Source organism: Beta vulgaris, chromosome 5 (assembly GCF_026745355.1).
Source record: "Beta vulgaris subsp. vulgaris cultivar EL10 chromosome 5, EL10.2, whole genome shotgun sequence".
Classification (NCBI taxonomy): Eukaryota; Viridiplantae; Streptophyta; class Magnoliopsida; order Caryophyllales; family Amaranthaceae; genus Beta; species Beta vulgaris.
This window is the reverse complement of record NC_079206.1, coordinates 29,618,395-29,636,524: the sequence shown is the minus strand read 5'-3', so window position 1 is coordinate 29,636,524 and position 18,130 is coordinate 29,618,395. Positions and strand designations below refer to the sequence as shown.

At 36.4% G+C, this 18,130-nt stretch overlaps 1 protein-coding gene and 1 long non-coding RNA gene across 2 annotated transcripts; both read left to right on the top strand.

Annotated features, from left to right (window-relative positions):
* The first annotated feature begins 812 nt into the window (after window positions 1-812).
* On the top strand, window positions 813-1,705 carry LOC130591496 (uncharacterized). The gene is made up of 3 exons (XR_008969243.1): window positions 813-855; window positions 990-1,268; window positions 1,389-1,705. It is a non-coding gene; the product is annotated as an uncharacterized LOC130591496 (long non-coding RNA).
* Window positions 1,706-1,865: 160 nt separating this feature from the next.
* On the top strand, window positions 1,866-2,697 carry LOC125497310 (uncharacterized). Its single transcript, XM_057394829.1, has 5 exons — window positions 1,866-1,961; window positions 2,050-2,160; window positions 2,251-2,320; window positions 2,415-2,513; window positions 2,590-2,697. Exons 1-5 carry the CDS (start codon window positions 1,906-1,908, stop codon window positions 2,686-2,688), a joined length of 435 nt encoding a protein of 144 aa, XP_057250812.1. The 5' UTR covers window positions 1,866-1,905; the 3' UTR covers window positions 2,689-2,697.
* The last annotated feature ends 15,433 nt before the right edge of the window (window positions 2,698-18,130 follow it).

Below are 18,130 nucleotides of genomic sequence, written 5' to 3'. Positions count from 1 at the left end.
GTCAAATCTGGGAATTCGTGCTAGTGTTTTATTAGGTTATGTCCTAATTAAAACTAATTTGGGATGGGAGAGGAATGTAAAGCTTTTGCAGCTTTTTCTTTTTTTTCTTACACCCCACTTTTTAGAATAACCCTTTGAAATATATTTTTTGCCATCTAGTCCTTGCTATGGGCCAAATGGACCATAGCTGCTATGGTTTTATCACTATTCCACCATTGCTCCCCCATTCTCTTATATATTAGAGATAGAGTGAAACCTAATAAGGGAACATTATGAAAAATAGTGTAAGTATGCTTGACGCACCTGAAGCATTTTCCCCCTCAAACTTTTCTGAAATGATTATACAAATATAGGACAACAACAAACCAGATAGCACACAACTAACAAAGGCTCCTTCCCCATATAAGTATATAACTGATTAAACACACCTACTCTTTCGACAATTTCACGAGGATTGCTAATCACTAGTAGAATAAATGCTATTTCCCTTCACCATTTGCTATGCCATCTCCTCCTACACAGCCGACTCAGCCTCCTATTCCAACATCTGCTTCACCATTTCCTGGGCCATATTCTGGGCCATCTCTTGGGCCACCTCTTGGGCCATCTCCTGGGCCACCTCTTGGGCCATTTCCTGGGCCACCTCTTGGGCCATTTCCTGGGCCATATCCTGGGCCATATCCTGGGCCATCTCCTGGGCCACCTCTTGGGCCACCTCCTGGGCCATCTCCTGGGCCACCTCCTGGGCCACCTCCTCGGCCATCTCCTGGGCCATCTCCTGAGGTAGCTGCTTCACAGCCCACTCATCTATGTACTCCATTATCTGGATCAGACACTCATTCTCCTCAGCTGAAGGTACATATAATTATTATATATACATGTGCTTTATACAAAATATTATCTTATATACATGGCGCCCTATACAAATAATTATCATATTTACATGTGTGTTTTATTCATATAATATCAATATTACGTGTTGCTGTTAGGACGAGGTTCCATGTCGATTGTATTTGGTAGATCCAACTAGTGGAGAGACTTGTCTAGTGGCAGATGCATATTCTTATGCTTTTGATGAGACCACTACAGTTCATGGGTCTAGAATGATGAATGATCACCTAAAAGTGAAAATTCATCGAATTATAGAGAAATATGGTCATTTGCCACTACCTGTTCCCGTCCCTGCATATGAGATCGACACTACAGCTACTGCTTTGGGTACTTGGGTGCAATGGCCAAAAAATTTAGCACAAATGTTAAGTGATGAGGTAATTTTCATATAGGCCTCTATTTTTGTAAATATAATAGCTTTCAATTTAAAATTTCATAATCTTATGCCCTTTTGAAAAATAATTATTAGGTTATACCGACACCTAAAAAACAAAAAGGGATTTCGGGGGAGGCTGTTAGATCTTCTAGCCAGTTGCATTCATCAGCCGGTTCGGCTTCTCAGTTTAGTCCAGTTATCGACGATCGATCGTTCTTGGACTCCCTTACTGAGGACTGCAGGGAGTTAGCAGATACGCTTGCCCTTGCCGTCGCAGACGATGATGCTGTTGGTGTTACCTTGCCGAGATCCTTGTTCCATTATTTGACAGATGATGGCACCGCTTTTCTGACCAAGGAGGATATTGGTCAGTTTTTGAGAGGAGAAATGATTAATATTTCTATTATCCAAGTCTACATGAGGTAACAATAATCAAAGTTATGTTTTTTTTTAACATTTAATTATATGGTAGTTGTATTTTTCACATATAGTTTACTTTTGCCAATTTTTAGGGCTACGCAGTCGACTTGGCTGGATTTGGGGATTCTATTGGACGTGTTTGTTGGATGTGTCCACAAAGCACCGTTATGGAGTCGCATTCATCATCGGAGGAGGTAACAAAGTACATTGTGCATGCTATGGTTGGATGCGTCGATGTAAATGCTAGTATCATGTTCGCGCCAATCTTTCAAGAGTAATATTCTTTCTTAATATCTACAAATATTTATTGTTGCATGATATGTGATTTTTCAAGTAATTATTGTTGTTTAATCTTTCAATAGCCAACATTGGATGCTACTTGTCATATGTCCCTTGCCTGGGATAGTTTATATCTTCGATTCTGCCAGCTATCACAAACAGCGGAAGTTAAAGCTTAAATTGCCTATGATAGCGTAAGTTGATATTTTTTGTATACTTTATATGAATTGAGATGGTAACATTCCACAATTAAGGACTAAATCAAACAATGTTGTGTTATCTAGTGCTTTTAGGAGGTTTCGGATGAGCGGCCACAAAGTTCGTCGAGAGAAGCTTTTGTGGAAATATGTTGAGGTATGTATTGATCGAATTTCTTGATTCAATTTAAAGCTTACTTTATTCTCATTATGCGGTAATTTTTCTCATTTTCTTATAACTTTTGATAAAGTGCCCGCAACAACAAGGAGGCACGGAGTGCGGTTATTTTGTGATGCGGTACATTTTTGACGTACTCGCTTCATATTTTGGTTCGTTGGATATGGACAAAGTAAGTTTATATAATTATTCATTTCATATTTAATATATTTTAACTATTTGATGCTAACTTTGTAAATTATTTTCAGGTTGCTCAAACCTTTACCAAAGATCCTTATACGGAGGATCAAATCAATGAGGTGAAGAATAAGTGGGCAAGATACTTTGTTGATGAGTGCATTGCATAGGTTAGTTAGTTTATGTTAATATCTTCTTTTGTTCTAGCTAACTTTAGACGAACATATAATATTTTGTAGTGCTAACTTTAGACAACTTGACAACAACTTTGTAGTGATGGATTATCATGATATTAAATATTTTTGTTGGATTATTATGGAATTGTATTTATGTTGGTTGGGTTGAATATGATGTTGGTTTGTTGGCTTGAATATTGGATGATGTATGTTGGAGATCATGGTGGTTGTTTGATGGATTTTGATTTGCTTGGATGGTGGATTCGGAGATGTTATTGGTTGTTGTACAGGTTAATTAAGTCCCTATTATGGGTTTATCCAATTTACAAACGGAGCTCTGCCGAAATTTATGCAGAAAATTTATTAGCATATTGCTGCATAGCTTCATCAAGGTTGCATATATAGCTTCCTCTTCACTAATATAAAAAAAAAAAAAAAAAGAATATTGCTGCGGTTTCGGGCCAGAAACCGCAGCAATATTCCCTTTTTTATTATAAAAAACGAATATTGCTGCGGTTCTGGGCCAGAAACCGCAGCAATATTAATTTTTTATAATAAAAAAAAGTAATATTGCTGCGGTTTCTGGCCCAAAACCACAGCAATATTACTTTTTGGGACACCTTATATCACCACAATTCCTAATATTGCTGCGGTTTGGTAGATATAACCGCAGCAATATTACGTAATATTGCTGCGGTTCAAAACCGCAGCAATATTATTAATACCTATTGCTGCGCCCTCAATTGCTGCGCGCCCTATTCCGCAGCAATAGGGCACTTTTTAACCGCAGCAAGTAGGCTTTTTTCTACTAGTGAATTCTATTATCTTTGTCCGTGCTTGGATCATTTGCAATTTCATCATCATCTGGAAACGAACTAATTCAATTTTGCAAGCCAAAGGGCTAGGAATATAAATGATGCACCTTCAATTAAATCAAGCATATTACCAATACAGTTATAGCATTACTGTTGTCAATAATTAAGAGAGTCTTGTAAGCTTTGAGAAAATTTAGTCTCCTTCTTTCATCTAGCAGGGATTTACATGAGATAAGATAAATAGTAAGCTTTAGGGATTTGAAAACCTCGAGGTAGAACCTTATACAATGATCAATTGCTAGACAAGGATAAATAGGGTAACATCATCACAAATTGCAGCGATTGCAGCTAAATCTTCAAACATTAATTTAATTTTAATTTGCAACCCAAATAGTAGAAGACTATATAAGAATTTCTAAAAGCACGTCTTTTTTTTTTCTTTTGTGGTTTTGTTAATCTCAAACAGATAAAATGTATCAGCTACGAACTGGTGACATTTTTTAATCAACAAACCAAAACCATGAGTAGGTTGATTGTCCGAATAAGAAAAAAAGAACTTTAAACATATATTTTCAAACTAAACAGAACAATTCTAATTTCAAAGGGTAAAAACATCAAAATCTTTATATGCTTTAAGCCTTCAACTAAAAAGCATTATATGAGAAGACTAACTGCAAACTGAAAAAGATTAACATGAAGAATATAAAGTTAAATGGGAAGAAATACAGAAAGTAAAACATTTCAAAGTCATGAACATTTTCCATTCTAAATTTACCATTAAATATCCTCCCTTTTCTTTAAACAAGTTCTTTGTTAGATGTGTGATCAATGAGAGAACCGGATATCCACTCCAAGGCACGGAAACTACGCTTTCCTATTAGTTTAATTTCGCCCCTCTAGGATCACCGGGTTACCACGAAATAACTAATGAGATACAATGGAGAGGAACAATCCACTTAGATGATCTTCTAAGTGAATCAACAAGAACTTGTGTTTTAGTGTTTGTGAAGAACATTCAAGAGAAGATTGCAAGGTTTCTCTTAAGCAAAGCAAGAAGTATTTGAGAGTATAGAAAATCTGATTTTCTTCTAACCCTTTACTCATAGGGGTCCCAAGGTTTATATAGGAAGAATAAACCTTTCATTGACTAGAGTAGTTAATCCCATAACCCCCATTTTAATCACCCATCAAAGGCCTTTAATCTACTGATTTAAGGACCTTAAAGGTCATTAAAATGAGACCATAACATCACAACGGACATAAAACCGTCAAGGCATCTTTTCGCATTCCAAGGCAGAAGACACGTCGCGACTCGCGAAGAAGCTCGCGAGTCGCGGCGCTGGTCGCGACCCGCGACGCCTGTCGCGGCTCGCGACGGGCCACTGGTCGCGACTCGCGACGGTTGTCGCGACTCGCGGCCAGTCTTCTGTCTCCCTTGGTTTATCAATGCGTTTTGCCACTTGATGCACTCTAGCTTTTGCATACTAGACCTCCTCCTCTTCTAGTACATACCCTATGAGTTTCAAACCCATTACCCTATAAATGTTCCAACAATCCTCCTCCCATTTATAGGGTAATGTTGAAAAGTTTTCAACTTGCTATAAATCGCAAACACACATGTTCATGCATCATGGAAATATCTAACGATTGAATTTCCATTTAGTAAAAGTAATCTTTACAATAATTTAGATCATAATGATAGACAAAGCTTTGAATCATATAACCATTACAAATTATTGAAGTTACTAATACACACAAACATAAACTAGGTTCTTAAAACCTCCGACACCTATGAAGCCTTGGTGTCCATATCCATTCATAAGCATTCCAAGTCAAGCCTTAGACTTGATGAAGCGGCCAAACTTCTAGCTTACATAGGTAAATCTTTCCGACATGCTCCTACAATTGAGCACCTTATCAAAGATTTATTAAGAATAAAATTCAACCTCTTTATCATTGTAGCAACAAGCACTAACCTCGGGATGTATTAAACAAGTGCTCCCAACCTCTTAGAGAAGTACTATCCTCCTTGAATTTGAGATCTAACGTTGTATTAGACATCAAATAGAGTTTTCCTTCACCATAGGTTGATCAATAGGCTTAAGACCCATCCCTTTGTTCATTTTGTTCACTAGTTCCCTTGACAACGGTTTTTAAACGTATCCGCCAAGTTCAAACTAGACCGAACAAAATTAATAGTTATACAACTATTCCTTATCATTTCCCGCACATAGCTATGTCTAACTCCAATGTGCCTTGACTTGCCATTGTAGACTTCACTATATGCTTTAGCTATGGTTGATGCACTATCACAATGGATAGCAAGAGGTGACATTGGTTTCACCCATAAGTCCACCTCACTCAACACATTCCTTAGCCATTCCGCTTCTTGGCAACAAGAAGCCAAAGCAATGAATTCCGATGCCATAGTGGAATCCGTTATACATGTTTGCTTCTTGGATGCCCATGAAATGGCACCTCCTCCAAGAAGAAACACCCAACCACTAGTGGATGAATAATCTTCCTTATTCGAAATCCAACTAGCATCCGAGTAACCTTCTAAGATAGAAGGTTCTCTATTGTATGTTATGACATAATCCAAGGTCTTATTCAAGTACCTTAACACTCTTCTCAATGCTTGCCAATGCAACATACTAGGATTACTAGTATACCTACTGAGCTTGCCAATAGCAAAGGCTATATCCGGCCGAGTGCTAGTCATAGCATACATCAAGCTTCCAATTAAGCTTGCATACTCCAATTGTGAAATTGGAGTACCACTACTCGGAACCAAGTGAATACTAGGATCCATAGGAGTAGCAAAATGAGTCGAATTTGACTCATTATACCTCTTGACCACTTTCTCAATATAATGAGATTGTGATAAAGAAAACGACCCTTTCCCTCTTATTATTCTAATACCTAGAATAACATCCGCTTCACCCAAATCTTTCATGGAGAAGCTAGAGGAAAGGAAGACTTTGGTCTTTTCCACTTGTTCCAAATCAGTCCCAAAAATAAGCATATCATCAACATATAAGCAAATTATAACTCCTTTACCGTTATTATCAAATTTGCTATATACACACTTATCGGACTGATTTATTTTGAACCCACTAGACAACACAACTTCATCAAATTTTTGATGCCATTGCTTAGGTGCTTGTTTAAGACCATACAAAGATCTAACTAATTTGCAAACTTTAGTTTCTTGACCTTTACCACAAACCCTTCAGGTTGATTCATGTACACTTCCTCCTCCAATTCACCATTAAGAAAAGCAGTTTTTACATCCATTTGGTGAATTACTAGACCATGAATCGCAGCTAATGCTATCAATAGTCTAATAGTAGCTATTCTAGCTACTGGAGCATAAGTATCAAAGTAATCGATACCATATCTTTGCCTAAAACCTTGGACCACTAACCGGGCCTTATGTTTTAGTATGGTTCCATCGATTTTCTTTTTCCTTACAAAAATCCATTTACAACCTAGGGGTTTGCAACCGGGAGGTAAATTAGCTAAAATCCAAGTGTGATTACCCATTATAGAATCCATTTCATCATTCACTGCCTCTTTCCAGAAAGCAGAATCATGAGACTTCATAGCCTCATCAAAGGACCTAGGATCCTCCTCCATATTGTAACAATATGAAATTTGAGTCGAAATTGACTCCCTTGACCCTTCAACTAAATATAGTTGAAAATCCGGTCCAAAAGATTTCTCTTTTCTAATTCTTTACTTTTCCTAATTTCCGGTGTTGTAGTATCATGATCATTAGAAATGTCATCTACAACATTGGAACTAGTACTAGGTATCATGTCCTTTGGTCTTGGAATCGATGAGAATCTAGTCTCATCAAATATTGCATCCCTTGACTCTATCACGGAGTGAATAGAGACAAAGTCATTGGGCTCAATGACATAAAACCTATAGGCTTTGCTATGTACCGCATAGCCTATAAAAATGCAATCAATTCCTTTTTCACCTAAAGTTTTCCTTTTAGGTTCCGTCAATTTGACAATTGCCCTACAACCCCATACCTTAAGGTAATTGAGATTAGGCTTTTTATTACACCAAAGTTCATAAGGGGTAGTCTTATTCCTTTTATTAGGAACTCGATTTAAAATGTAACATGCAGTTAAAATTGCATCACCCCAAAAACCGTCATTAAGACCCGAATTAGAAAGCATGGTATTAACCATTTCTTTTAGGACCCTATTTTTCCTTTCCGCTATACCATTACTTTGAGGTGAGTATGGGGCGGTTGTTTCATGAATTACACCAATGGAACTAAAATAACTTGGATTATAATATTCACCACCCCTATCCGTTCGAAGTCTTTTAATCTTTTGATTAAGTTGGAGTTCCACTTCGATTTTAAAGGTCTTAAACTTTTCTAGTGCTTCATCTTTAGTAAATAATAAATATATGTAACAAAACCTTGAAAAATCATCAATAAAAGTTACAACATATTTCTTATTTCCTAAAGAAGGTGAACTATGAAAGTCACACAAGTCACTATGCACCAATTCAAGCAATACCGTTTGTCTAGTCACACTAGGATAAGGATTTTTTGTAATTTTATTTAGCACGCAAGTGTGACACTTCTCTAACTTTAAATCGAAAGGAGGTATCAACCCCATTTTAGACATGTCATATAATCTACGATAATTCACATGACATAAACGATTGTGCCATAGAGAAGAAACATCAAGCATGTAAATAGAACTAGTACCAATTTTATTATCAATACTAAATTTAAACATTCCATTACAAAAGAAACCTTGTCCAACAAAAATACCACCCTTGGAAAGTACAAATTTATCCGACTCAAAAACAACTTTAAAACCATACTTATTCAAGAGACCTCCTGACACAAGATTCTTCCTAACTTCCGGTACATAAACAACATCCCGGAGAGTTAAAGTCTTTCCCGAGGTTAACAACAATTCTACTTGGCCTATGCCTCTAGCCTTTACCGTAGAATCATTCCCCATATACAAGATTGGACCATCATCCAAATCTTTCAAAGACTTGAAGAAATCCTTGTTATTGCACACATGTCTAGAGGCTCCCGAATCTATCCACCAAGAATCATCAACCTGCACACACATAATTTCAGAAATCATAGCAACAAAATGCATTTCTTCAATTACATTAACATGTGCATTGTTACCTTGGTTTTGAACAACACTAGGTTGTGTGTTCTTTGTCTTCTTCTTGTTGTTAGAAGGACAATCCCTCTTAAGATGAGGACCATTGCATATCCAACAAGAGAGGGTCTTCCTCTTCTTGTTTGCAACATTGGTTTTGTTATAGTTGTTGTTGTTGTTGTTGTTGTTGTTGTTGTTGTTGTTGTTGTGTTGTTGTTGTTGTTGTTTTATTCTTGGTCTACAGACCCACCAACCTCTACCAAATTAACGGTAACTTAGGAATACTAGGAGTAGTATCTTAACCCCATCTTGAGCCGGGTCCCCTCTTCAATACGAAGATGAGTTCCTAATTGCTCCATGGACATGTCTTCCTTTTTATGTTTTAAAAGATGTTTTGTATCTTTCCAAGAATTTGGTAATTTGTCAATGATTGAGGCAACCGCAATTGCCTCATCATCACCATACCATGTGACCTTATTTGGTTCAAAATATGATGAACCTCATGGAATTGCTCCATAATAGGCGGTCATTAGTCATTTTAAAAGAATTAAAATTACTAACAAGGAATTTCTTACTTGAAGCATCTTCCGAAATGTACTTGGCCTCAAGAGCATCCCAAAGTTCCTTTGCACTCTCCACATTTTGGTAGAGATCAAACAACGGGTCGGTGAGAGAGTTGAGAATATGACCACGACAAATGTAGTCATCATTCTCCCACTTTATCCTCTTCCTAGTAGTCTCAAGAGACTCTTCCTCTCCATCTTCCGGGAGTGGTGGCATAGGGTTGATAAAACATATACCACATTCAAAGTGGTCAACAAGAAGTGCATCTTCTTTTGCCACCTACGATAGCCCACCCCCTCAAACTTATCCAACTTTTGGAAGTTCATAGTCATGTCCTTGAGTGTTTGAGCCATATCCGAAAATGGGAATGTTAAACTAATAGATTGTTAGATGTGTGATCAATGAGAGAACCGGATATCCACTCCAAGGCACGGAAACTACGCTTTCCTATTAGTTTAATTTCGCCCCTCTAGGATCACCGGGTTACCACGAAATAACTAATAAGATACAATGGAGAGGAACAATCCACTTAGATGATCTTCAAAGTGAATCAACAAGAACTTGTGTTTTTGTGTTTGTGAAAAACACTCAAGAAAAGATTGCAAGGTTTCTCTTAAGCAAGGCAAGAAGTATTTGAGAGTATAGAAAATCTGATTTTCTTCTAACCCTTTACTCATAGGGGTCCCATGGTTTATATAGGAAGAATAAACCTTTCATTGACTAGAGTAGTTAATCCATAACCCCCATTTTAATCACCCATCAAAGGCCTTTAATCTACTGATTTAAGGACCTTAAAGGTCATTAAAATGAGACCATAACATCACAATGGACATAAAACCGTCAAGGCATCTTTTCGCATTCCAAGGCAGAAGACACGTCGCGACTCGTGAAGAAGCTCGCGAGTCGCGAGGCGCTGGTCGCGACCCGCGACGCCTGTCGCGACTCGCAACGGGCCACTGGTCGCGACTCGCGACGGTTGTCGCGACTTGCGGCCAGTCTTCTGTCTCCCTTGGTTTATCAATGTGTTTTGCCACTTGATGCACTCTAGCCTTTTGCATACTAGACCTCCTCCTCTTCTTACATACCCATATGAGTTTCAAACCCATTACCCTATAAATGTTCCAACATTCATATCTCTTACGGGAAGTATCCTCTTTAAATTAAAAAATCATAAGACTCTACAGCATGAGATATCATAAAAGAAAGCCAAATCTAGAACAATACAATATTCTTATAAGAAGAAACGATGTAACAACCCATTTATAAAGATAAGCCTAAAACCAATTCTTTCAGTTAGTTTATATATAATTGATTATCTAGTTTGATTTCATCCATTGACGTCCCTCCATGAGTTTCGAAAACAAATTGGCAATAGAGATTGAAGCAAGAAATTGGATGAACAAAGTGCATAGAAGCAAATTTACTTTTTCAATTAAAATGAAACCCTTAAAATATGAAATATCAGGCCTTGAAATTAATTAAATTATAAACTAAAATGAAACCCCATGACATGAAATAGCAAGTCTTTGAAAATCAACAAATCGACAAACTTTTCTTACCTACATAATACCATCGCTTCCATGTCGATCTCTTATTTTAACGAAGAGCAACACAAGCTTCTGTACAAATCAATACAAGTGAAGAAAAATGAAGTAAAAATGGGAGGAAATCGCAGATTCATTACTCATCTCTAACAATTTGGCAAACTCCACCCTTTTTACTACCTTACTCATCTATTGCCTCAGTAATAATATTCTTTTATGGACTAACGAGAAATTGATTATGAATGATAGTCATGATGCACAAGTACGGATCAAATATCAAAACCTTGGAAAGAGGTTTGAGCAGAAATTAATAGACTATTGAACATTTTAACAGATGAGGGGAAGTAATCAAAAAGTTTAAACAACTCACTATTAAAAATCATAAGTGCTATATACAGCAAAAAAAAGCTAAATACAGCATCTAATATTATATCTAACTTAACTATAGTTAATTATAATTTTGTTTTAATAATTAAAAACAAACGCATGGATTTTTTTTTTTTGAAAGAAAGACTTTTGTTTGCATGGAATTTACTGCCACTCTTCTAATTTTGTTTGCAGGTGGGAATTAAAGTACTAGCAACCTGCACATGGAAATCTTAGTGTGAAGCTCACTGATGCAGGATAACAGATCCTACTAAGATAGAATAGAAATAGAAAAGGTAGAATAGACTTTGAGAGAGATTAAGAATCCATAATTCAGAATGACAGAAAGAGAAAGGAAGAGAGATAGAAAGTAATAGGAGAGAAGAAGAATGTGTTTATATTTCTGCATATCTCATTACTTGAGTTTACAAGTATTAATATAGTTTGTAACAATCAAACTATAACAGAAATGTAATAACAGAAATAGAACAAAATAACAGATAACAGAATTCTGTTATTTTGTTTAACAACTTTTGGGCGCCAAAATCAAAAACAAGATTTATTACAATCCTTATCATACTTTCCCCCTTAAGAGACTTGTCCCAAGTCTCTACTAAGTAACAAAGGAAGGTGTAAGACTTTTCAAAGTCGTCAGCAGCTTCCCAGGTAGCTTCACTATCTGAATATCCTGCCCACTGTACTAGGTACTTCACCTGAGGTTTATTCTGAAACCTAACTACTTTTCTCTCCAAAATAGCAGCTGGTTGTAATTTCACAGTATCATGTTAACCTTGAAACCAATCTGGTATATGAGCAGCAACTGGAAGAACCCCATGAAATTTCTTCAACTGTGATACATGAAAGACATCATGTATTTGAGCAGTGTTAGGTAGTTTCAGTTTATAGGCAACCTTGCCAATTAAAGCTAACACCTGAAAAGGGCCATAATACTTCTGAGCAAGCTTGTTATTGCTGCGTCTTTGTACTGAATTCTGCCTATAAGCTTGGAGCTTAAGCCAAACCCAATCACCAACAATAAAGGATCTCTCAGATCTGTGTTGGTCAGCTTGCACCTTCATTCTGTTCTGAGCCTTAATCAGCTGTAACTTTAGCTCCTTGATCATATTTTCCCTCCTTTGTAGACTTCTGTCAACATCAAGCACATTAGATTCACCAGCCAAGTATGGCAGATGCAAAGGTGGTGGTTGATTATACACCACTTCATATGGTGTAAGCTGAGTTGAAGAGTGAAAATGGGTGTTATACCACCATTCAGCTAAAGGAAGCCATAAACACCAATCTTTGGGTTGATTTCCACACATGCACCTCAAATAACACTCCAAACATCTATTCACCACTTCTGTTTGGCCATCTGTTTCAGGATCATAAGAAGAAGACAACAGAAATTCTGTGCCATGTATAGAGAACAATCCTTTCCAAAAACTGCTAAGAAAGATTGCAACTCTATCACTAACAATACTCCTTGGACATCCATGGAGCTTAAAAATGTTATCCAGATAAACTTGAGCAACTTGGATTGCTGTAAAAGGATGACCTAATGGAACAAAATGGGCGTATTTACTCAATCTGTCCACAACAACAAAAATGACTTCATACCCCATAGGCTTAGGTAAACCTGTGATGAAATCCATTGATATGTCAACCCACACTTCCTCTGGAATTGGTAGTGGCTGCAACAATCCAGGATAGGCTGATGAATCATATTTAGCAGCTTGGCAAATAACACATTCTCTAACAAATTGCCTCACTGTCTTAGTCATGCCCTTCCAATAAAATACACTTTTAACCCTCTTGAGAGTTAAATCTCTCCCAGCATGGCCTCCTTCTGGTGAAGAGTAATGCCATTGAATTATTTGCAGTTTAAGATCAAAATAATTCCCCAACACAATCTTACCATGTCTTCTTAATAACCCAGCCTCAAATGAAAAAGAAGCATGGTTGTGTTGTTGTTGAAGTTGCTCAATGAGTTGCTGTAAAGCCACATCTTCTTTATAGCTATCCTTGATCTGCTCCTCTAAATTAGAGGAAACAATAGAAATAGCCATACACAAGATCTCAGATCCTTGCACCCTTGAAAGTTCATCTGCCACCACATTTTCTTGCCCACTTCTATATTGTATTTCATAATCAAAACCCATTAGTTTGGAAAGCCAAAACTGTTGAAATGATGTTGAAATTTTCTGTTGCAAGAGCCATTTCAAGCTTTTCTGATCAGTCTTGATAATGAAATGACTTCCCATCAAATATTGCTCCCACTGTTGCACAGCAAATACTATAGCCAAGGGTTCCTTCTCATATACAGATAATTTCTGCCATCTTGGACCAAGTGTCTTGCTAATAAAGGCCAATGGGTGTCTTGATTGCATGAGTACAGCTCCAATACCAGCAATGGAGGCATCTGTTTCTACTATGAACATATTAGAGAAATTAGGTACTGCCAAGACAGGAGCAGATACCAAAGCTGTTTTCAAGGTCTCAAATGCTAACTGAGCTTCTGTATGCCAACTAAAATTACCATGTTTAAGTAATTCATGAAGAGGTTTACATATAGAAGCATAGTTTTTAACAAACTTCCTGTAATATCCAGTTAAACCCAAGAAGCTTCTAAACTCTTTAACTGATTTAGGAATAGGCCAGTTAGCTACTTCCTCCACCTTCTTAGGGTCAGTTTCAACCCCTGCTGCTGATATAAAATGACCTAAATACTCTAACTTTATCAATGACAAAACTGCATTTGCTAGCTTTTGCATACATTGAATGTTGTTGCATAAGCTGAAAAACATCTTCAAGATGTTGCATATGCTCCTGTTTAGTCTTGCTGTAGACTAATATATCATCAAAAAAGACAAGCACACACCTTCGAAGTAGAGGTTTAAACACACTATTCATCCAACTTTGAAATGATGCAGGAGCATTAGTTAAGCCAAAAGGCATAACTAGGAACTCATAATGGCCTGTATGAGTTTTGAAAGCTGTTTTAAAAACATCTTCTGAATTAACTCTAAGTTGATGATACCCTGCCCTTAGATCAAGCTTACTAAACACAGTTGCCCCTACTAATTCATCTATCAACTCTTCCACAACATGAATTGGGAATTTGTCTTTTACAGTCTTGTTGTTCAATTCCCTATAATCCACACATAACCTCCACGTTCCATCTTTCTTCCCAACAAGAACAACAGGAGATGCAAAAGGGTTGTTGCTAGGCTGAATAATTCCCCTGTCATGCATTTCTTGCACTAACTGCTCAATCACATCTCTTTGTTTTAAGGGATACCTATAAGGTCTAATGTTAACAGGAGAAACATTAGGTAAAAGAGGGATTTTATGATCAAATACTCCTCTTTGAGGAGGAAGATCTATAGGGTCCTCAAAGACTGTGTTATACTTTTGTTTGAGCTGATCCAATTCATCACTTTCACATTGAACCTGATTGGAACAAGTTTGGACAGAACAATCCATTAATTGCAGAAAACAAAGATGAGAAGCTGAGTGAAAAGCTTTTTCACATGTCTTGCCCTCCAAAACCTTCACTCTACCAGGTGGAATGCCTCTTAGTACAAAAGATTCACCTCCCAACTTAAAACTCATCACTAACTGCTGAAAATCCCAGTTAATCTGTCCTAGAGTGCTCAACCATTGTACACCAAGCACCATATCACATCCCCCTAAGGGTATCAACATGACTTCAGCCGCAAAAGGCTTCTTGTTCATTGTCCATGCAATCTTTTTACATTTATGGTTACACACAATCTGATTGCCATCAGCTACAATAATGGATTGAGAGGGAATAGTCTCCATTGTACAATTTATCTTTTTAGCTAAATATAAATCCAAGAAGTTATGTGTACTTCCAGAATCTACTAAGATATGCAGAGGTTTACTATTTACACTTCCTACCACCCTCATAGTTTGAAAATTCTAGTTACCTGCCAGAGCACTAACTGAAATGATAGGCTCAGTCAACTGCTTATCTTTATCATCCACTTCTACATCTTCCCTTTCATCTGATTCATCAGAATCTCCCAAGAATTCAACTGTAAACAGTTGAGGTTCTTTAAATTGGCATTTATGACCTCTCACAAATTTTTCATCACAGTAAAAACATAGGCCCTTGGCTATCTTTTCAGCTCTAACATCATGGGGAACATGTGTTTTGGTTATGGCTTGAGATGGTTTGGTTTGTGGTGTAAGTAATAGGGGAGGTTTATTGGCATTATTGTTGTAAGGGATAGCTTGTAGAGGTTTTGGGTTATAGGTTGTTTGTGAGTTATTGTGTTTATAGGTTTTATAGAAGTTCTGAGATGAGGCTGATGCTTGTTCTTCTGCCAGTCTAGCATATTCTACAGCTTTAGAAATGTTCTCAGGTCTAAAAGCCTTCACAAAAGGTTTGATGGATGGTTTAAGACCCCCAATAAAGCTGTCTAAAATGTATGAGTCAGGTAACACATGGCTGCTTTGCATCATAATGGACCTTAGATTTTCGAATTCATCAAGATACACCTCCAAATCCCCTAATTGTTGCAGTTTATTAAATTGTTCTACCACATTTAGACTCATAGTATCTTGAAATCTAGCTGACAAATCAATGATGAAATCATCCCAATCAACATGTTTCCTTACAGACAAATAACTTGAGACCCAATTCTCAGCTTTATCTATCATGTAAAGAGAAGCCAAATCTACTCTTTGTTCTTCAGGAATTTTGCACAGACTAAAGTACCTCATGCATTTTTTAATCCAAATTCTAGGATTAACTCCATCAAACTTAGGAAATTCGAGTTTGGCGTAAATACCTTGAATATAATTTCTGGGTCTGGGACTAGACTTAGCACCCTCATTAGACGGAGAGTTTGAAGTAGCGGAATCCTTCAATTCTCTCATCATCTGCAACAAACTTTGCATCGTTTTGGCTTGATCTTCCAACTTTTTCTCCAATGATTTCACTTGTTCCTCCATAGCTACAACTTTTCTAGTTGCAGGCGCCAGAATGATGCGACTCTGATACCAATGATGTAGGATAACAGATCCTACTAAGATAGAATAGAAATAGAAGAGGTAGAATAGACTTTGAGAGAGATTAAGAATCCAGAATTCAGAATGACAGAAAGAGAAAGGAAGAGAGATAGAAAGTAATAGGAGAGAAGAAGAATGTGTTTATATTTCTGCATATCTCATTACTTGAGTTTACAAGTATTTATATAGTTTGTACAATCAAACTATAACAGAAATGTAATAACAGAAATAGAACAAAATAACAGATAACAGAATTCTGTTATTTTGTTTAACAACTTTTGGGCGCCAAAATAAAAAACAAGATTTATTACAATCCTTATCACTCACCCCCACTAACAAGCTCCATAGCTAAAAAAAATAAAAGAATTGGAGGGTTACTTTTTCTATATGAAAGTGACGGCAGTTGTGGGTGTATTTCTTGTACATGTGCAGCGAGAAGTTAGAAAAAAAAAAATTCATTTATCTTATTTTTTCCTCTTATCTTTTTAGTTGAGATCAAAATGCACGATATAGATTTGTAAAGGAACTTATCCTTTATATTAGTTACTTATATATGTTAAATTTCATAATATAATTTCACAGCTATTAAGCAAATTTGAGAATTTTCAGTCACCACAAACACTTCTACCTTTACCACGTTAATACTCTCTAGTCGCTGCAACTATGGAGGTCGCTTTAATCTCTATTATATAAGGCAACACATGGGGGACACCAAAAATTTGAAAAAGGAAAAAAATGAAATAAATTAGAGGATAACTAACTCTTTCATTTGAATGAAAAAGGGGGGGGGGGAAGTAAGACATTTAAACTGAATATCAGTTTTTTGAAAAAATAAAATCTAAAGACGGTTTTTCTACCCAATTAATTTTATTTTCTACTTCATTTGTTATCACACATTATCGCACGCATTGCGTGCATGTAAGACTAGGTAGTTTTCTTTTTTTATCTCTATTCTATATATCTCTATTCTATATGGGAAGAGGGGTAGGACACCAAAATATTAGAAACCCCATTTTACCCTCATAACATCTCTATTATAACTACTTCCTTTAACGAAAAAACTAGCTACTTATTTTAATTAAAAAATAAAAAAAGAAACTACCTAATTAATTTTAAAAATAAAAAAGACATTACAAAAAGAAAACCATCAACAATTCAAGTATCCCTAATTTATTCGATATAGTTAACAATTAATTTAATTTTTCTACATCGTATTTTCGCACGCATTGTGTGCATATAAAAACTAGTAAATAATAATACCAACAATTCGGTGAGTACTCATATTGTTTAAATTTCAAATTTATTGTCATATTATTCAAAGTATTAGGTCATATTTTATATTTTTCAGACTGCGATTATATGTACTATAATGGGGAATGAGACCCCATATAAAGGGGGTCATTTGTTATAGATGACCCCCCAAAGGGGGGTCATTTATCATAGATGACCCCTCCCAAGGTGGGGTCATTTTTCATAGATGACTCCCCAAGGGGGGTCATTTGTCATAAATGACTCCAAAGGGGGGTCATTTGTCATAGATGACCCCCCGAAAGGGGTGTCATTTGTCATTGAATTTTTATTTGATTCTTTACTTATATTATAAAGGTTTTAGAGTTAATATCGCAACTTATATATGTTTGACATGGTAAATGATATGATAATTTTAATTCACTGCTTACAGCTTATGTGAATCACAGTGTTGTGATACTGCAAATAGCTAAGTAACTAAAAAAGGTTAGTAAATAAATAGGAGTCATTTTTAGAAATTACACCTAATAATCTTTGACTTATTGATTTTCTTACGATATTTGGAGTACAACCGTGTGTTAATTAATTTTAACTTTGTAAAGATAAGTTGCGATAGATGACACCCCTAATAGTATGATCGTTTTGCTTATTAAATATTGAGCGGAGGTGATTTACATGTTCACTCAGGATAGCAGCGGAGACGAGA